This window comes from Abramis brama, assembly GCF_963993115.1.
Source record: "Abramis brama genome assembly, chromosome: 12".
NCBI lineage: Eukaryota > Metazoa > Chordata > Actinopteri > Cypriniformes > Leuciscidae > Abramis > Abramis brama.
The window spans coordinates 14,696,191-14,718,749 of NC_139974.1; the positions used below are offsets into that span (position 1 = coordinate 14,696,191).

At 35.8% G+C, this 22,559-nt stretch overlaps 1 protein-coding gene across 3 annotated transcripts in view; it reads right to left on the reverse strand.

Annotated features, from left to right (window-relative positions):
• Nucleotides 1-22,559, reverse strand: part of kcnh8 (potassium voltage-gated channel, subfamily H (eag-related), member 8) — a 79,280-nt gene that overhangs the window by 15,320 nt on the left and 41,401 nt on the right. For 2 of the 3 annotated variants that reach the window (XM_084131902.1, XM_084131900.1), the window contains exons 8-15: nucleotides 21,610-21,825; nucleotides 19,825-20,024; nucleotides 16,857-17,106; nucleotides 13,313-13,527; nucleotides 12,629-12,667; nucleotides 6,448-6,671; nucleotides 4,128-4,243; nucleotides 3,487-3,542 (exon numbers count right to left, since the gene is read on the reverse strand). In XM_084131902.1, coding sequence (XP_083988028.1) covers nucleotides 3,487-3,542; nucleotides 4,128-4,243; nucleotides 6,448-6,671; nucleotides 12,629-12,667; nucleotides 13,313-13,527; nucleotides 16,857-17,106; nucleotides 19,825-20,024; nucleotides 21,610-21,825 — 1,316 coding nt within the window. The remainder of the gene's footprint in view (nucleotides 1-3,486; nucleotides 3,543-4,127; nucleotides 4,244-6,447; nucleotides 6,672-12,628; nucleotides 12,668-13,312; nucleotides 13,528-16,856; nucleotides 17,107-19,824; nucleotides 20,025-21,609; nucleotides 21,826-22,559) is intronic. The other variant, XM_084131901.1, reaches the window with a different exon arrangement.

Genomic DNA, 22,559 nt, shown 5'->3' on the forward strand with positions numbered 1-22,559 from the left:
GTTTTTGGTTGTGGTCTACAGCAGCGGTTTTCAAACCCTGGGTCGCGACCCACTTAAAAAATGGGTCGCCAGGATGATTTAAGGAAAATATAATTAAACTAAAAAACAAAATTAGTTTTCATAAAATCATAGTCTATAGGGCTATATAAAAGAAACACGCGAAATATGGCTATTTAAACAATTAATGGATTAATAAAACGAAAGAAAAAACTGACAGCATGCTGCTGAGTTTGGTTCATTTCTGTGAGGCGCGGCGCCTCACAAACAAGTTCACGGAAAGGAAACCGAGACGGCAGTTTGTTTGTTTTCTTTATTTTACAAAAGCACAATGTTGTGTTTTATTGCGAGTGTACACAAATATAAATATGCAGTTTCGAATGATGTCCTGTATGAACAAAATAACGGAGTATATTTTTATGATTCCATCGCGCCGGCGCCTCACACACACACAACATATTCCAGCATTGCAATCTCGACATCGCAGCCGGTTCATTATCAAAATAAAATAATCAACCTAACATAAAAATTACACTGCTCTGTTTAAATAGTCAGTAGCCTACAATTCGTGCCATTCAGCATAAGCACCGCTCCACTGTGATGTTTCCAAGCACATTTTTGCGCATGTGAAGAGGGTGATTTTTTTGAAGAGGGATCGATATTGGAACATGAGTGAAGTACAAAGAAGCACACGGGCGTAATTTCCTATGGGGACAGGGGGGACATGTCCCCCCCACTTTTCAAAATCCAAAATCCCGTTTGCTATTTATAGTGTGCACGCGATGTTCCTGGACGTGGACGCGCGCATCGGCATAGGCTCGGTCCTGCTCCTCCGTGGTATCGCGGTTGCGGCACAGGCGATGAAACGCCAGAAACAACAACAGGTTATAAGCTATCGTTATATGATCCCGCTCTTATTCATGCAAATGCTTTTAAACCATTCATGCGCAACAAGACAAAAGAGAACACACTGTCAGTGAATGTCCTCCTGACACACACACAGGCCTACACACGACCCACAGATAGACGCGCGCCAGTATCGCACAGACAGCGCGCCAGTATCAAGTTCTCTTTCACGCTAGAACGAACAACACACATGTATGCCAAAATGTCCGTTTTGTCGAGTATCCTCACTAGAACAGTCTTAAATGATTTAAATAAAATCTTAAATGAAAGTAAAGAGAAGTGAGAGAATGGGATGCGTAAAATCGTCAGCAGCGGCTGGTCCTAAAGTGGCAGCTAATTCTCTCTGTCAGTAAAGTTAACCAAAGGACAAAGAAAACAGAAAATTACTAACTGCTCTTGACTAAAGAATGCTTGTAGCTTTAATAAGGATTTATCTATATTTAGTTTATGCAGTGCGGAATGTTTTGATAACCTTATTCAATTTCTGTATATTTCATACCTGTTAGACAGGAAAGGCACAGGTAAATATGACATTTATAATGGGTTTATGTAAGGTTTGTTTTAAGTTCACTTAAATTAAAAGTTGTTATATTTTTTGAAGCCTAATAAATATAAAAAATTTGGGGGGATAATCATTTTCATTTTTTTTAGAAGCCTATAATAAATAATAGTCTAGCATCCAAATAAATCGCGAATATGGAAAAAAATGTATTCGAATGAGAGTTACGTGAGACCAACGTCGCTTACTTTCACTTTCGCTTTAAATTATTTCGTTTTGGCTTGTTTATAGATATTTTTTTCATTCTTGTTCTGTTCTGAATATCATTAAATTTAAAGGATTTGTTGTGGAATATTTTTAGTGTATTTTTTAAGCATACAGCAAACGATAGTAGGCTATTAATTGGTTAAAATTCTTACAATGGTTAATGGTTAACCGGTTAATTAGCATCCCTGTAGCTTTAGCTAGATCAAAAGAGTGCAGAATCAACTTTGTGTTGCGATCGCGTCACAGATAAGCCACTGCATGTGCATCAAAAGCAGTTGTTAAGAAAAGTGCTGAGCTGAATTTTTGTGCCAGCTGTGCACAACAGAGCACTTTTAAATGAGAATAAAGTCTAATGCGCCTTTAGCCCCATTGTATTCTGTATGCTTGGCTTAAGAATAGGCCTATATATAGGCCTATGGGTCGCGTCAATAAAAAAAAAAAAAAAAGGTCGCTCTTGAAAAAGTCTGAAAACCACTGGTCTACAGCAACAATTTCAAGTCATAAATCTTAGACTCTTTATTATTTATTCATGTATAAGAGCAGCTTTGTATGTTACTAATTATTCAGAATATGCGTAAGTCCACAAGCATTATTTTTGTATGAAAGCTGCTGGTACATAATTCTATATTTTTGTATGAAAGCTGTTTGTGATTTTGCTACAGCAAAATGTTTATTTATTTTTTGTCTGAAGGATTATATTGCTAATTGCACATAACAGGAGGATGTTGGATAGAAGTCTATTATTTTATGTTAGAAATTCAGAATATGCTGATGTTTGTCTTCATTGACTACAAGTATGCTGCTAGTACAGGCACGCAATTCTTTTCCTGTTGGTTCTTTGCAATGTTGGGACATATGCTGGCAAATGTAACCTTACAGTTGACTTGCCAAATCACTTCCATTTGTTTTATTAATAATATTAATATAGGAAGTATTGGAAGTAAATTCTTTATGGGTCATTATAAATACTTTGCTTTAAAAGTACCAAGTAGTCACACAAAAAAGATGCATCGATAATCGTTTTAGCATCACAACGCTGACCTCTGAATCTTAATCGAATCGAATCGTGAGGTGCCTAGAGATTCCCCACCCCACCTGGAACACTTTAATAAGGTTGTGTAGCTATTAACACTATCCTACACAATAGTTAGCATTAACTAACAATACTTTTAAAGCCTTTTTAAAGCGTTTTGGCTTATGTAAATTTCTAAAAAAGCCAATTTTTATAGGCTATACAAATAAGGTTAATAATAATAGCATCAATAAGAACTAACATGAACTAACATTAACAATGGACAAAGGTTGTTGTTTTTTTGCCCCTCACTCTCTGACCCTGTTGACCCTGAGGCAGCTGTGTAAATAAAATCACAAATAAACATTGTTACAAACTGCCAATAAATTACACAGAATCATATATATGTGCAATACATGGGAAACCACATGTCGTGGGTTCAAGGGCATTGTGGGACTCTGGAATGTTGGAAAATTCTCATTCACCATCATGGGGCCAGCCCCACTTTCCTCTTCTAATGAGTTTTATGTCCTTTAGTGTATGAATAACATCCCCTTCTCCTCTCTCACAGCAGCCTGCCATATGGCTTGTGCATACCTGGCACCAGGAGCTCACCTGAGCTGTGCTGGTTTTGATCTGTCAGTACTCACATTTAGCGCAGGGTTATCAGCCTTAAAAACCCACAGTTCATGAGAAGACTATCTAAATAAAATTTAAGTGCAGACCTACCATTAAATTACACAGCAAAAAGAAAAGAAAAAAGACAAAATATGACTGCCAGAGATTAAATAGAAAAATCATTTACCTCTTGGTTAAGGTAGCGAAGCTGTCCTCTGGTGTCCTCCGATTTAGCTGCTAAATCTGCACAGGAAAAACAATTATGTCCAACTGCCTCACAATGACAGAAAATCCAGTGAAAACTCATTACAAAGACTTCAAGGAAGAGTTCACCCCAAAAATGAAAATTCTGTCACCATTTACTCACTCTCATGTCTTTCAAAACAGGTATGATTTTCTTTCTCATATGAAACAAAAAAAGAAGGTATTTTGCAGAATGTCTAAGCTGCTTTTTTATATGAATATAGACAGTGAATCAAATGAACAAGGTCTAAAAATGATAAAGAAATGGAAATAACTCGGAAATAACGAAGAAAAAAAAGCTGAAAGCAGAAGTCTTCAATTTTACAGGATCGAATATGAATATCCTTGAGCGTGAATAAAATTTAAGAAGGAAAGAACAGCTTGGACATTGTCAGATCTGAAACAACACGAGTTTTGGGTGACATATTTCTTTAAGGTGAAAAGATAAGCATTAGCAAATACTGGAAATGGTGTTATCCTTCATTGTGGGTCAAGCTTGCAATATTGGCATCTAAGACGAAAGACACCGCAACAACAACATCAGCCAGTACACACACATATACACACACTCATTCACTCACACACCTGCTGTGGTGGCAGTGGTATTAGTTGCACCACTGACGGTGTGCTGATGACCAGAGGAAAATATAAACGTGTGGGAACTTTCTGTACCATCACTGTCCTCTGTGCCGTCCACAACCCTGAACACAAACAAACATAAATCCACTTTACTATTTTCACAAGGTCTTTCAGGGACCAATGAGCAAATGTCTATTTACCCTCTGGGGTCGGCGCGTTTTGCTAGATTTTTTTTTCACATAGCAGCAAAATAGACTTAAAATACTCCGTCATTTATGGTCATACAGTAAAATGTCTATTTTTATGTCTCTACTTACAATCTAAACAAAACATTGTGCTTTTGTGAAATAAAGAAAATAAACAGGGTATGCTTTCTGCCTCTCCGTCTCCGTGAACTTTTTTTCTGGAGCACGTCTCTAAACTTAAACAAAACTCAGCGAATACAGTTCACCCAGGCATGAGCTATATATCTTTATAATCATTTAAGTGTGTACTTTTAAATTATCTAATTCAAAACGAATTATCTAAATTCAAAAATATTTTTTGTTTATGTAATCTGTATGAAAAGATGTCAGTCGTTCTCATTACAGCTCATTATCTGCTAATGTGATCACGCCCACGGAGAGCGTGCGCTATTCAAATGCAAATGATCTGAGGCGATCCACGCAAACTTGTGAACGCCAACATCAACTCGATAAAACTCATCAAGTTTAGTCCGATTCATGTACTTTATGTCGTCTTGCGATGCTGTGAGGAATAATACTATCAATAATAATCCTGGAAAATTCTGGTTTAGTTTCACTTTGAGAAGCAACGGATCCAGCTGAGGACTGTGAATAGTAAGTTCTTTATTCTTAAGTGCTTTGTTCTAATGGCGATATGCAAGTGTCTGTAAACCACAAAAAGACTGTTTAAATATGAATCACGTGTCTGTGTGTGAATGAATGAACTGCACAGATGTGCGCCTTTGTTTACTACAGCTGTAGTAAACAACAGCGCGCATCTGTGCCGTTCATTCACACTCGCACTTACCAAACTATATTGATATACTGAGATGAGTAAAAATCGACTGAAATATGTTTAAATAAAATGTCTTTATATAAGCAACGTATTAAACTGCAAAATAACATTTATATGCCCTAATATATCATAAAAACGATATGTTACAGACGAAATATGAAAGACAACATTTCGTTGACTAGTTTTGGATAGATTATAAAGTTTTTACTGTAAAATAGACTACTGCCACATCAAATAAGCTTTTGTTTGCCAATTTCTGCTCATATGTTAAATATATAGTATGTTTTGTCAAAAATAAAGTCATCAACTAAGATGTTATTATAGTGTTTGTTCCAATGTAGGCTATATTCAAACTAATGAATCCTTAACTTTAAAATATGTATGATAAAATGTATACTTTTTAAAAAGAAAGATTACACTTAAAATATTGTTGAAATTGTAATTGTTGTTGATTTACATGTGAAAACTTTTTAATAAAATAGCAAAAATAGCTTCTCATTAAATTATTTATTATTGTTTTTTTATTAGTGACACATTTGGGGAGAGGATATATTATTCCAAAACTTTCTGGAAATACAATATGAGAATTAACTGCACAATAACTAGAAATGTTTACCTTGGATATTATACAATTTGCATGCATACACAATTTGTGGAAAAAGACAAAAAAAGATGTTTCCAACTCAAACTCAAAATGTGCTTTTGATTTTAAGTCATATTTGGATTATATTGTTAACTACATTCTAAATAAATTAAAAGTTATATATATTTATATAAATATATATATATGTATATATATATTTCTTTTGTCCTCACATTCTTTCTAGTAGTTCCCTCTCAGTGACATACCTGACTGAAAGGCTCATTATGGGGGTCATTGTTTTCTTAAAAATGTAAATCAATCCATTGTTTTATGTGAATGATTAGGCAGGATGATTTTCAGATCAATTTGAAGCAAAAACTCCATTAGTCACAAGTCTTGTGGACACATATTTAGTATGTGTTTTGTGGCCTTATTTCAGGAACTTGCATTTTTATTTTTTGAATAACCATGCATAAACATTATTCTCTCAAAAATACAAACATGTACATACATGTTGCTCACATATTATAGTAGCCGTGTTTGTGCTAAATAGTGTAATAACACCTTTGCCATTAATATGTTTATAAGCAACTGTAAAAAGCACAAATGTCAGGGTATGTCAAAACATCTCAAGGACCCCAAAAACACCTTAGACCCCAGAGGGTTAAAATGCTGTATTTTTTAATGTTTTTTAAATACATGCATTTGTAGATGTGTACACACCTTGGGCTGAGATTTGCGAGGTCAGGCTTTGTAACAGTAGTATGCTGAAACTGGAGCTTTTTGTTGATTTGGTGATCATTTTTCTGCACGTACGTTTTCTGCTTGGTTCCACCACTGAGATAATGTATCTGATCATCTTCATCATCATCATCATCTCCCTCGTCTTGATGCGTAGCTATTGATGGATAGCACTGGATCACGTCTCCATTTCCCCTCCCCTCCATCTGTGATTGGACAGAAGAGATTGCACTGAGGTCATGTGAGGCCAGATGAAAGTTGGATGACTAACCCTGGATGACTCAACGAGAAAAATAATGACTTTCCATTATTAACAATGAAACAAGTAGATGTAAGGACATCCAGTTAATGTGACATAACTTGCTTATTCCTAAGACAATTTCTTCTTAAGCAGTCATATGTGGCATTAAAGTTATTTTTATGTAGGTCCCACATTTTCATTGCCATCTTCTCCTTAATCACTGAACCAGTAAATAATTATCTAAATGCTCACTTTCAAAAGTTAAAGCAAGTTTATTTAGAAAGAACACATTTAAAAGGGGACATATTATGCCCTTTTACAGAGACTTGATTTGTTTTTGGGGTCAAATAGAACAGGCAATAATTCTTGTTTTTTCAAAAAATGACCGTTGTTGCAGCACCTCTCTTCCCAGTCTGTCAGTAACACTCTGTTTAGTTCCTGTCTCTATGAAGCTCCTTCTTCCGAAAAGCACAGTGTTCTCTGATTGGTTGGCTGGACCAGTGTGTTGTGATTGGTCAACTGCTTCGAGCGCATTTCTGAAATGTCACGCCCCTTACCACAACGGCAAGATTCAACACACTACTAACTCAACTCAACTAGGCCTTGCCCCTTTATTGCATATGCCTTGGGTGGGATTTATTTAAATAAGGAATATTGTGACATGAACATTCCAGGCAGAAAACTCAAGACTAGTGTTGGGTAAAGTTACTTTTAAAAGTAATGCATTACAATATTGCGTTAAAAGTTACTTAGTTACTTTGAATGGAAAGTAAAGCATTTTGTTACTTTTGCGTTACTTTTTCTCACTTCGACTGGGCTTGCTCGTTTGTTTTTTAATAACAAAATAATAATAATACTATTTTTGGCAAATGAAAAGACCCTTTGTTTTAAACCAAAGGGTCACAGCTCAAACAGATCTAGTCAGTGTCAGTCAAAGGGTGAGGGTGAGTAAATCATGGGCTAATTTTCATTTTTGGGTGTACTATACCTTTAATATTTGTGGAAACCATGATATATTTTTCAAGATGACTTAATGAATAAGTTCAAAAGAACAGCATTTATTCGAAATAGGGCTGTCACGATGTTAGATTTTTCACACCACGGTTATTGTGGCCAAAAGATTTCACGATAACGATATATCACGATATCTATAGAATCTATGGGGCGGGGGGCGGGGGGGTAGTAGTTATCAGTCAAATTAATTTTTACTTTGTTTATATAGTTTTTCTTTTTTACCCAACAAACATAAGGATACTGGTAAACACAAGGCACATGCATTTTTACTTCTTGCGTACTCAATCTATGGCAAATTTTTGTGAAGGAAGACAAGCATGTGAAGTTTATCTGGTTTTAAACTGAAGCCAAACACTGTCTGAAGGTTTCCTGAAGAACTGAAAAGCTCTTAAACCTATTGCCAATAAAGTCATGCAGATAGCAGATTTGAACAAAAAAATCAAGTGCAAATACAAATACAAAAATAAGATGAGTAAAGAAAACAGGGTTCTTAATTTTAATAATCACCCTTTATTAAATATATGAACACAGAAACCCCGTTAACAGTTAATGTCACGTTTCCCATTCCATGACTAGTAAAACTAGATGTACCGCATGGCTGTACAAAATATGACCGCTGCTCAGGCCTGCACTGGCTTTCCACAAAAAGAAATGACGTGGAGCAATTTGGCTGTATTGCGTGTTTATGTATATACCTTAAAAAAGTAGTAGTATGTGCATGTCTGTCTGTGTGTGTGTTTGTGTATGTGTGTGTCTGTGTGTGTGTGTGTCTGTGCGTGTATGTATGCGTGCGTACATGTGTATGCGCGTGTGTGTATGGGTGTGTGTCTGTGCGTGTGGATGTCAGTGTGTGTGCATGCTTGCGTTTGTTTGTATTCCTGCATGTGTGTGTGTGACAGTTAGGGTTGCCAACTTCAGAAAAGGAAAATGCGGGACAATCGTGGTTATTTATAGGAAAATGAGGGACACTCAAAATATTTGTACTGTATCACACAGTGTACGTCATTTCAGTGTCTGCAGTTAAGTTTGTGTTTAAAAGGTTATCAGACATAAACACATTTGTATTGCTTAACCTATTTATGTATTTAATTCTAAAAATAATTTTAATGTCATACATGAAAAAAGTCACATTACAAACAAACCATAGTTCAAAATAACAGCATTTATCTAAAATAGAAAGCTTTTTTAACATTATACACTAGGCTTACAGTTCAAAAGTTTGGGGTTAGTAAGATTATTTTTTGGGGAAAAAAATAAAGAAAGTAATTGCCTACTTTTATTCAGCAAGGATGCATTACATTAATCAAAAGTGACAGTTAAGATAATGTTACAAAAGCTTTCTATGTACTTTCTAAAAGCTTTAAAACATTAATAATAATCAGAAATGTTTTTTGAGCATATTATTCCCTCAGGTAGATTACATGTTTTCTTGCGTGGCTGGATGTTAGACTCATGAACAATAATCACGTTGTTTGCATTCGCCAAAATTGATTAGCCGAAATCAAAACGTGGACAGTGAAAGGAAATTACCGTTAGCGCGAGACGAGTCCGGCTTGAAGCGGAAGCGACCAGATGGCAGAGGATGTTCGCAAATCAAACAATGATTTGTCTCAAAACAGTGATTAAAAAAAGCTGTGATTGGATGATGACAGGTGTCGGTGATCATTCTCAAGTGTCGTGGTCAGCACTGCTGCTGTTGCATTCAAAAAACGGGACACGGGAGGTCACGCAAGGGACAAATAAATTAGGCCCAAAATGCGGGACGTCCCGCCTAATTCGGGACAGTTGGCAACCTTAGTGACAGTATCATCCTAAACCAGCAACCCTTCGCTCAACACCACCATCTACAGGCCGATGAGTGTACAGTCACTAAATGTGCACATAAATGAATTTATTTTATACCCCCCCCATGGATGAAATTCTACGAAACTTAGCATACCCCCAGAGGATGTCAAGTTAATCATACACATGAAATATGGTGCAGTTCGGAACATCTCAACTGAAGATAGGGGCGATTAAAGCAGAATAATATTGCATTTTCATTTTTTATGGGAGGGGCGCAAATCACAAATGAGTGATTATGGGCTAGGTTGATGTGGGCCCTTAAGAGCAACATAAAAATTTCTTCATCCTCGGTGCCACGGTTCAGGTAGTTATTTAGGAAAAACTGAATTTTTTGGGTTTGGGGGGGCCCAGCGCGGGGGGAGTGGCCCCCGGGGACCAAACGAATTTTTTCCGTAAAAGTCTAGTGGGGCTACATGCCCACCAAATTTCATGTTCCCCGGTGTTTCGGTGTCCCTGGTATCGTTGACGAAAAAATTCAGTAGATGACGAAAAAAAAAAAAAAAAAAAACCTTTGACAATCCCTATATGACCGCTTTCGCTAGCTACGCTAGCGGCAGTCATAATAATAGCCGCGTCGCGTCTATGACAACTTGAGGTATCGCATACCGGACGCGCACTTTCTCAGTTTATGGCCAGCAATATCATTATGTTTAAGGACATTATGGAATTGAGATCATGTCTGTACTATGTTATGATTATACTGTACAATTAAATACAATAGTTGCTGAGTCTGTCATCTGAACACTTTACCTCAGAGCGTCCGTTAACTGAATGCATTGAGAATATCACCTGAAAATCCGATAACATCAGCAATTTTCATTCAAGCAGCTGATTTCTGTGAATAAATGTAAAATTAAATGTATATTGCAGCACAGGGTGAAATCATTTAGGATGATTTGAGACAAATATAATGTAAATTTAATATAAAACGATGTAAATGGCGCTCTGTGTCGCGGCAGGATTTTGAACAAGGTCCTGAGCCGTTGCTGGGCGCTGCTGGTGTGTGTACACCATAGACTGTAAAAGGTGTACACTCATACAGAATGTGTTCTAATTTTAAATACGTGGCGCTGCGCTTCTCGTCCGGTGTGCGACCATCTTTAATGTGCTGTTTTCTTTGATGAAGTCGAAGAACTCTTTTCTTATTACTGGCGAGCTTACTTTTTTCGGTTGTGGACAGAGTGTTTCACTCTAGCTACGCGAGCGCGGACGAGCGCTGCGTCGTCTTCTTATTTGACAGGTGTTCGCGGGTGCAATACTGCCACTTGAGAGGTCAACCAGGTACTGGCGCTGTAGTATTTACGTGTCATGTTATCATAAGAGTCCTATTCTTTTTAAACATTGTGGTTATTATCGCCAATACCGGTATATTGTCACACTCTAAATTAACACAATGTCGATATTTCATGCTTTGAATATCACGATTATCGTCAACACCGGTATATTGCGACACCCCTAATTCGAAATATTAAAATATTCACTTTTGTAACATTATCAATGTCTTTACTGTTACCTTTACTTTTATTTATCCCAAACTTTTGAATTATAGTGTATCAGTTTCCACAAAAAATTGAGCAGCAAATATTTTTTTCAACATTGATAATAATATGAAATGTTTCTTGAGCATCAAATCAGCATATTCGGATGATTACTATTATTATGAATATTGTAAATTATTATGATTATTATAAATTGGAATCATTATAAGCATAATGTAGTATCAATATTACCATTAAATATATCTTAAATTGATTATTGGCTACAGCTGATTCACAAAAAAGGTCAGCATTAACAGTCATATTTTATGATCAATGAATATTATAAATCGGCAAGATTATTAATTGATGAATAAAAATATAGTAAGAAAATAAATGCATAAAAATTAAAGCACAAAACAAATATAAAAGAAAATCGTATAAAATACATGAACAATGCACTAAAAATCAGTAAGCTTAAGTGCAGCGCACTGCTTAGAGAATGTCAGAGAATGGACAAGTAAACAGATGTGTTTTTCAATATGGACTTCAATGTGGGTACTATTGGGGCACACACACACACACACACACACACACACACACACACACACACACACACACACACACACACACTCCTAAAACAAACTACACACTTTCCCTCAAGGACCAATTAGACAAAAGTTATGAAACAGCAGAAACACATCAAAGTGAATGTCCTTACATAAAACTCATGTAATGGTAGTGGTCTTATAACTTGAACTTTAACCTTGCTTGCTAGTAATAAACCGGGAAGACTTGACCTTAACGCATTTAGAACAGCTGGCCTTTGATAATATAATGCTCTTGGAGTGATTATGTCACAGAACGAACCCTAAAGGCTTGATTAAATCTGCACAATAATAGTCATTGTAATGGGTTTTGCTGTGCTTTACACCTCACGGTTCTTACACGCATTGCCAATTACACAGTGAAACTGCAACGACGTTGGCTGGAAATAACAATCTCCATTTATAGAACACTTTAAATGTCAGTCCACTGAAAGGTGTCGGAAAAGTCAAGAGGTAAAAGACAGCAAAGAGAAGGAATAAACGTGAGGGGTATTCCCCATCTATCTCTCTTTTAATCTTGCGCTCCCTCTCTTGTTCTATATATATCTGATTAATTACACTTTTCGTATAATAATTTGGTCATTTTCCCTGTTGAATAATTGAGGCTCCCTCACACTGTAATTGAAAGAGCGGCAGTTTCCTAAAGCAGTCAGTCATCCGGCACTTCAATAACCCCCCCACCCCCCCTCCTTTTACCCCTCCATCGCCCCTAAACGCGCTGTTCCCCTTCCTCTAGCGCCGCTCCCTCCCTGATTACTGCTTCAGGCATGGAAGGACAGGGAATGGGGAAGATGATCATCATCAATTTTTCGTTCTCTCTCCCTGCTGTTTCAGAGCTGTAGTGTTTTTAGCTTCCCTCATTAGGCAAATGAGGCGGGAGGTAGATCATTGTTAGGGAAATGAGCCCCAAGCTATTATAGTCAACACAGCACTGTTAGTGGATAAGTGTGGAATGATTGACAGCTTAGGAGAAGACACACCTGTGTGTCCATGGACTTACTGGACATCCTGGATTTGACCTGGAAAACGACACATATGACTATATGTCAACAGCATACACTACCATTCAAAAGTTTGTGGTCAGTAAGATTTTTTCTTAAGAAATTAATAGTGTATTCAGCAAGAATACATTAAATTGATCCAAAGTGACAATAAAGACATTTATAATGTTACAAAAGATTTCTATTTCAAGTAAAAGCTGTTCTTTTGAGCTTTCTGTTCATCAAAGAATCCTGAAAAAATATCACATTTCCCACTAAATAATAAGCAGCACAATTGTTTTTAACACTGATAATAATAAGAAATATAAATAACACTGAAGACTGGAGTAATGATGGGATAAATATTTCACAATATTACTGTTTTTACTGTAATTTTGTATATAATTTCTTTAACTTACCCCAATTAAATCTTGAACTCACCCCAAACTTTTGCACGGTAGTGTACATTCAAACACACATTAATAACAAGCAATCAATCAGTCTGTCTATGAATCTTGGGTCCGTGAAATCAAAAAATTCAATCAGGTGAGGATCAGGTCAGCCTTTAACTACTACAAAGATGAATTAAGGGTTTAGGCAACCGGAAAAAATAAATGAATGAATCAGTTTTTTAGTATAACAATTTTTTTAGTATAACAACACAGTGGTCATGTGATGTCTTACGTGGCTCTCTTGTCCCTCTCTCAGGTTATAGGTGAGGTCGTGCGTGATGTCCTGCACAAAACGATGGGAGTATTCAGGATACAGGTCAAGCACCTCATACAGACCCCTTAGATTGATGCACTGCAGGTCACAGTACGTCAGTGCCTTCACGTCAGCGTTTGTCTTTATGACGCGGTCATCAACTGACATGTTGGCACCAATCAAGTCGCCTTTACCTGGACGTGTCACACAGGAGCACATGAACAAAGAGGAGGATGCAAAAACATGTGAATATTTTGTCAGGAGGAATTACAGGAGTGTTCAGTCAGTGTGTCAATATGTAAGCTAAAGTGGCAAGCTAATCCAGCATGGATTCTATGAGGAATGTATTTAATAGAACAAAAACATAAAATTGTCTTCAAGTATTGTGTTAACCAGAGACTGTATTTTACACATAAATCGAAAACCACAATTCTCAAAACCCATTAGAAACTACCAAGGGAAATCGTGGCTCTAAAATGCTAATTTGTTGAGCACTTTAGCACTGTGGGACTACAAACAGCTCTATTAGCAGCACAGAAACATACTGTATAAAAAGCACACACACGCATGTAAACACACACAAAAAAACAGAACCTTTTTGAGAACTCAATGTCAGAGAGACCTTCCTTTGTCAGCAGGATGGAGAGAGAGTGTGAGGTAAAGATGAGAAAGATAGTGTGTGTTCTTTTCCTGTCAGAACTCATAAGGTGATATTAACACAAACACACACACACACACACACAGGCAGGACCTAACAGGATGATGAGGATTTTATTTTTTCACACATTAGTTCCACTGTCCTATGAGCCTGCTGTGTGTGTGAATCCTCACAGAGAGAGAGACCAATCACAGAGAGCAGTTTTTGTTGGCTACTGTAGGAACACATGGGCAGGGCCGCATTAACAATAGGGCTTGGCGGGGCTGAAGCCACAGGGCCCGAGCTACAGGAGGGGGCCCATGATTGGCTGTGGAGTAGATTGACTGGCCATCGGGAGCACCAAAACTTTTTCCAGTGGGTCGATCGCCAATACCCCATCATGCCCTTGCATATTAAGCGCTGTTATTTAGTGGAGCACCTAGGAAACAAAGACCAAAAGCCAAGTGATGAAACCCAGTAGGATTTTTCCATAGGCTTTTGGATTATTGCAAAAAAACAAGCTCTGTGATCAACAAAAGTTTATGATACTTAATTTTGAAGCCTAAATGCAGTCGCCAGAAGTAAAAAGCTAAAGGTCGGCTATAAACGAACTACACCACGGTCCCACAAATTCAACATTACCATCACTAAGCTTCCGACAACTTTCAGTTTTTATCTAAAAACATTTTCCCAGAAAGTCTGAGTTAGAATAGTTTATAAGCATAACGAAGCTGTAAAAGCGAACTGAGTTTATCTGTTCAGCGTGATGATTAATGTCCCAGACAGTCTCTGTAGTCCCATTTAGCCACCACATTTTTCAAGACACATAACAGCTTAAAAATAATTATTTTATCTCGTAGAATAAAATGTGAAAGTATCTTGATCTTGTTTATCATTTAACCAAAAACCTATTAAAAAGTGCTAACATACTAACTAATTTCCGCGTTTTGGTCTAAAAATTTACGTCATACCTGCAACACTCTATACACACAGAGCCACCACTATAAAAAATACCATGCAATTACTAAAGCTGTAGAAATATGACATTATGGTATTTATTGTTAATATTACTATTATTAGCCTTACATTAAATATTGGGTAATATAAGGTCACTTTTATAGAGGTTGTTTTATAGTGTTTAAGATGTTTTTCATTACAAATACCATAGTTTATTATTAGCAATATTATTATTGTTGTTGTTGTTATATTAAAACCATGGTAATGAGGAGCTTTTCTTTTTTGCCTGTGTCTTGATCTTACAGTGAAACTCTGGATTCCAAGCAATAACTACGGTAACTTTTCATTAGGGCAACAAAGGAGAATTTAAGAGCTTTTTAGCCTGGATGAATTAAGAAAAAGCTATAACGTTTTCTTCTGTGTAGATATGGTATGTTCAGTTCTAATAAACTTTAAAATATGAATTCAATAATTAAGAGCCTTGCACTATAATGCAATATTAATATTGTTAAACACGTTTGCAGTATATTCAAAAATATTTATAATTATTTTTTTCTGTTCTTTATTTATTAATTCATTTATTTGTTTATTCCAATTTAAAGGACTTAGCAAAACATTAATGGGGAAACGTTTGGGCCGGAAGGGTACTATTGGGGCACACAGGAGTTTAACCTCCTGGGACCCAGAAAAAAAAAGTTTTTTGAATTTAGTTTTTTTCCATGTCATCACACTGTTTAGAGCACAATAAACAAATGGTAAAAAAACATTTTTGAAAAATAATATTTTATTCATACGTTATGCTATGTCCTCTGTAGTGGACGCCAGGACTAAGTTGTTTAAAAAATAAAATGACATGAAATTATATGTATAGGCAAAAACAATGGGATTTTTTTTTCAATCACCAATAAATAACTATATTATGAAAGAAATAACGGAATGAATTGATACACCATTTTACTTTATGCAATATGTGGGTAAAATGTCCATAAATTAATATTCCCATTCAATGCAATGTATCTATAAACTGTATCTAATTTGCACCTTAATGTGTTCTTGGAGCAACATTTAATGAAAAAAGAAGTGTAATAATTGGAGTAATAATTGGCAACATTTGAATAATAATATCTAATATTTCATAGGAATATTGATGTGTAATTTATTTCCATATTCACTTGTTGTGTCTCACAAAATGCCTGATAAACATGATTTAAGTCCTGGTGTCCTCTACAGTGGACACGTATGAAATCAATGCCCTGTTCTGTAACAGAATTTTTTTTATTTATTTGAAACCCCTTAACATTTTCCTGAGATGTTGTTTTATGAAATACAATCTGAAAAGTAGTCCAATTTAAATTATAATTACAATATATTAGCATATTTCCATAAGAATGCTACATTTGATCACTAAATTAATGTCAGACATTTTTAAAGACCAAGGAGAAGTTGTTTTCATGGTGAAACCTCCAAACATTTCGTATCTCTGAAAAGTCCTGAATGTGCTCTTTAAACTCCTCAAGGCAAGGCAGTCATATGCGCAAAAGTTGTTGCTGTTTCTAGAAACCTTTTTGCTTTGACCTCATATTTGGTGTTAATGCATGTATGCTTTTAATGTGTTGTAACCTGGAATATTTTCACATTTTATATAGAGATACAATACATTGTATCTCTGTGTTAATGATATAACTTTTCAACTAATATATTTATACTAATTATTTCTGCGGTAGAAAACGTTGTGGCACCAAGATAGGCTACTATGAAGGGGGCCCTTGTGTTGGCTATAGCCCCAGGGCCCTATGTGTTCTTAATGCAGGCCTGCACATGGGCTCTAAAGTCTTCACTTAATGAGAGGCAGTAAATTTTCCCTTCATGCTAAACTACACTGAACATTTTGAGTTTGGCTGTGTAATTGGTGGGTTTGTGTAAACTGACCGAGGATGGCTAACACCATGCTGTCCTTTAGCACCTCCATGGAGCCAGAGCAGACAAAGAAAAGGGCCTGTAGAGCATCTCCCTGCCGAAGAAGATACTCGCCCGGTGCGCAAAACGTCGTCTTTATGTGCAAGGAGAGAGAGCGGAGACACCCACGACTCAAAGAGGAGAAGACGGAAAGCTCTAGGATCTCTTTGTTCAGATGCATCGCGATGTCCGAACGCAACTCATCTGGAAAGTCTCTCAAGAGCTGGGGAGTGTATTGGAAGAAGAGAAAAAAAGAGAAAGGAATAAGAAACAGAACAAGCAAAAAAGAATAAAGAGAGAAAAAGAAAAGGAAAAAAGGAAAGGAAAATAAAAAAGAAAGGTGTGGTTAACAGTTACTTTTTTAACAGTTTCCTTACATTGTAAGGAAAATAAATCTTGTGTTTTTTTATGTGAACTTGCGTAACAGCACATTACATGAATTAAACTGCCATTAAAATCATTAAGCATGCCGCCTTCACAAGTTTCCATCCTGAAAGTATTCCGGCCATGCCTCATTCCTGCCCTCTGCCACCCTTCATCTGCTCTGCTCATCCATCCATATATGCAACCATCCTTCAGCCTGACTGAATGGCATCTGTCACTCTCCCCTTCACTCACAGCACACACATCCCTCTTTTTCTCCCGCTCTCTGTCTCCTGCTCTCCGGCCATCAGCCTCACCATCTATTATTCATAAATCTGTGATTTAGCAAGGTGTTTGGATTTCATCTCATTTTTCCCACTTTCTCTCTGGACTCTGGAATAAAGTCCCTGGCTCAAGGACAGAGCGCATGCAGTTGTCCCCTCCTCAAGTGTCCAACTGTCTATCTAAATTATACTTGCCTTAGCTGTTCCTTTGCTCTTGGCTTTAGTATGTTACTTCATTAGTAGTACATCACTTACAGTACACCATAGTATACAAATTTAGGTTTGGACGTGATGCCATGGTTTTCTTTCATGTTAGTGTACCATGTAAATACAATTGTATGTGAATATGGTAATTAGAGATTGGTCATTATTGTTTTTTATGAAATACTGATAGAGAGTAAATATTATATAATATTAATAATGAACAAAAATAAAAAATAAAATAAGAAAGATTTATTTTTATCATCATCATCATCATCATCTTTATTTCAGGCTACACGTTTTTCATGATGTAATTAATTCATTTAATTTATTGTTACAGTGTAATTATATATTTAAGTACTGAGTAATATTAATTAAGTGCATGTACTTACTATAGAGTTAGGGTAGGATTAGGATTTGGTTGAGGGTTAGTTGCATGTAATTATGCATAATTCACTGTTAATACTATTGTAAGTACATGTAACATACAGTACCAGTCAAAAGTTTGGAAACAATACTATTTTTAATGCTTTTGCAAGAAGTCTCTTATGCTCATCAAGCCTGCAGTTAAAAACAAAAAAAACAAACAAAAAAAACAGTAATATTATGAAATATTATTACAATTTAAAATAATGGTTCTCTTTTTTAATATACTTTAAAATGTAATTTATTTTTGTGATGCAAAGCTGAATTTTCATCAGCAAGTACTCCAGTCTTTGGTGTCTTATGATCCTTCAGAAATCATTCTAATATGATAATTTGATACTGTTATTATCAATGATGGAAACAGTTGTGCTGTTTAATATATTTTTTTGGAATACTTTTTTCAGGATTCATTGATGAGTAAAACGTTAACAGCATTTATTCATAAAAACAGCATTTATTCAAAATAAAAACATTTCTAACAATATAAATCGTTACCATCACCTTTTATCAATTTAACGCATTCTTGTTGAATTAAAGTACTAATTTCTTTAAAAAAAAATTGTTATTGTTCCCAAACTTTTGAACGGTAGTGTATATTGTTACAAAAGATTTCTATTCTAAATAAATACAGTTCTTTTTAACTTTTTATTCATCAAATAATCCTGAAAAAAGTATCTCAGGTTATAAAAAAATATTAAGCAGCACAACTGTTTCCAACATTGATCATAAATCAGCATATTAGAATGATTTCTGAAGGATCATAAGACACCAAAGACTGGAGTACTTGCTGATGAAAATTCAGCTTTGCATCACAAAAATAAATTACATTTTAAAGTATATTAAAAAAGAGAACCATTATTTTAAATTGTAATAATATTTCATAATATTACTGTTTTTTTTTGTTTTTAACTGCAGGCTTGATGAGCATAAGAGACTTATTTCAAAAGCATTAAAAATAGTAGTGTTTCCAAACTTTTGACTGGTACTGTATGTAACAAGGACACTGTAAAATAAAGTGTTACCGTTAAATAAATATCCAAACAATACAATAATCAAATTATGGCATTTATCAGTGACCTAATATTTAAGTACTGATAACCAAATACTGTTTGAATACTGGTCAATCGGACCAGTATTATATTGGTCTATCAGTCTATCAGATTATTGTCATCATCATCATCATCATCATCTTTACTTCAGGCTAACTGTTAAGCTACACATTTCTATATAGATAATGAATATCTGTTATTTTAAAAGTTTATCTATACAATACGTTAAACCAAAGATGCCATTTATGTTAAAGACCAGATAACCAATTAACATGTGAATATTGGTAAAAAAAAAAAAAAAAAAGATTGGTCAAAATGTTTAGTCTATCAGATCATTTATAATTTTTCATTTCTGTGATTTATTAGCAGGCAGAAAGTGATTTCATGATGTGAAAACAATAGATTAATAATAAAGAGTTAATAAAATCCTGAAGAGGAGACTTTAAAAGTTTAATGTTCTGTACCAGTGTTACACTGCATGAAACACTGAAGTGCAGTAGGGAAGCACATTGTATTCTTGTAAAGTTGGCTCGTCTTGCACAGTCCAGCTGCAAGGAATTCCGCATCGTCAAATGATTCAGTTGTGCTGTGTAATACTCTCTGAAGCGTGGGGTTTACCTCGTTGGAGTCGATGCCGTTGTTGACAGACCAGGTGGTCTGGAAGTACTCCAGCATTCGCTGTTTGAGGCTCTGGGGAAGGTGGTGCACACGGATGAAGTCCTTCAGGTCTTTAGTGCGCGTGTGGTAAGAGGACCAGCGCGAGTACATGCGTTGGATTATGGCCGTCACGTTACCGAAGACCAGAGCATGCATCAATGCTGCCAAAAACACAATGACACACATATGCATGAATGTACACAAAACTTGAATGTAGGGCTGTCATGATTCCTAGGTTAAATTAGAGTAACCTTTTTTTTAAATAAAATCCTCGATTGCAATTTGTCGAGTAATACCAAGTAAATTTCAAGTAAATACCGGACGTGGCACGTTCCACGGACGAGAATCCATGAACCACATTATTAGACCGTTTTCTAAGGCTGCACGATGTATTAAAACCATTTAAAAACCATACTATAGAATACTATGCATCCTGATAAAGTTCCCTTGGCCTTTGGAATTAAAATAGCCCCACATCATCACATAGCCTTCACCATACCTAGAGATTGGCATGGTTTTATTTCAGTTAGCCTAATGCTGGTTTGATTTGCATTGAGAGATGATCTTATGGAAAGTACTCCATGCCAATCTCTAGGTATGGTGAAGGCTATGTGATGATGTGGGGCTATTTTAATTCCAAAGGCCAAGGGAACTTTATCAGGATGCATAGTATCCTGGATCCATGAAGTAACTGGCCTTTAAAAATAAAATCTCTATGGGAATTTAACATAGGGGTGTCCAGACTTATGCACCCTGTATTTTAAGGAAGAACATTTATTTATTTACGATACATTATTCATTCGCAAAGAAAATTGGTGTCCTTAAAGGTTGGATTTTTCCTATTTTTTTTTAATTAAGGCATTAAGTTCAATTTCCAAAAGATGATTTTTTATTCCTCTTTTTAGTCAACTTTAGCATGGGTGTCTAAACTTATGCATAGCACTGTAGCTTAGACAGCATATCCTCACAGCAATTAAATACAACAGACCGCTTGCTGCAGCATAAACACAATTGCGTAAACGCTGCAGCTTATATGCTTAGTGATGCTTGATTTTAAAAATAAATAAAGGTTTATAAAATTTATAAAATAATTTTTGTTATTGAATTCTATAGATGACAAAGTGATCAGCATGGATCCTTTCCATTTCTGTAAAAATCCAACCTATTTATTTATTTTAGAGGCTCTCGTCTCTCTAAGATCTCTGGTAATACACAGGTGGTGACTGAATGTGTACATACATGTTGGGGTGTGTAATTGGGTATTATTGTTTTGGAAAGGGAGCAGAACTGCCCGATGGCAAATGGTGACATTTCACAAAATAAAGGCCATGAATTTTGAATGCGAACAGCTGGCGTGACCTCATATCATCCTATTTAATAACAGACGAACATACAGTGTGTAAACGCATGTGGTTATGCAGACATTGATGTTGTTGTTTGTTGTGTATTATTATGTTTTTAATTTACATTTTTATTTACTTTTTGTAAATATACACTTTTATACAAATCTTTTTATATACACTTTATTTTATATACACTTTAATACTTAATATCTACAACCTTTTTCAATATTTCTCTATTGTCTTGCACAAACATGTATTCAAACTCATTTTTAGTTTCTAAATAAGCAGCAGACATACAGCCTCCACTTTTTGGATCCTAATGATAATCCAAATTTGTTCTACCTCCAAATATATTTAAAAATATCTCCTAAACTTCAACCTTTCTGCAAAGACACACACACACCTCCGATAAGCATGGTGCAGATGGAGAAGATCTTCTCTGCGTCTGTGTTGGCAGAGACGTTTCCGAAGCCCACGCTGGTCAGGCTGCTGAGGGTGAAGTACAGCGCTGCAATGTAGATGCTCCGCAAAGACGGTCCACTGCTCAGCGTTTTGTTGACCGCTCCCATGTCCTCCTCGTATGGAGACTCCAACCGCTTCCCGAGCTCATGAAGCCAACCTGAAGAGAGCGAGACAAAGAAGAAAGCGTTAGATATAATTAAAAAACTCACACTAAAATGTGACTGTGTATCAGTTTCATATGTGTCCATATGGTGGAAAAGTATCTCACACTGCAATGACACATAAGCTAAAGGAAATGGTTTATTTAAAAAAAGAAATTTCTGTCATTATTTACCCGTATGACTTTCTTTTTTGCGTGGAACACAAAAATAGCTATTTTGTTTTGCATACAACAAATAGCATACCCGTTTCATGGCAAAAAAACAAACAAAGAGGGATCATAAAAGAACCATTAAAGTAGTCCATACAATGTGTGTGGTATTTTCTAAGACATATGATAGCTTTGTATAAGGAACAGATTGAAATTTAAGTAAAAAAAAAAAAAATTATTGAAAATTTGCACCTCAAGTGAGCTGTTAACCTCTGTGACAGGAACATAGAGAATTTATTATATATATATATTTATTTTTTAAACACAACTTCTTTCTGCAAATTTCATTGGCAGCAATGCCAGGTTTTGGGGCAATTCATCTAATTTCCTTGGTTACACATTGTTTGATTATCGTTTAAACCTGTGACTCATTTTGTTGATTGGTTTGTCTGTGTATTTAAGCACTGTGTTTCTTTCTGTTCCTGATCAGTTCCCGTAGTGTTTAACCCGGTTGTTCAGTTCTGTTTTTATGAGTGTTTCATTTTGAGTTCTTTGTTAATAAAATACTATACTGCTGCACT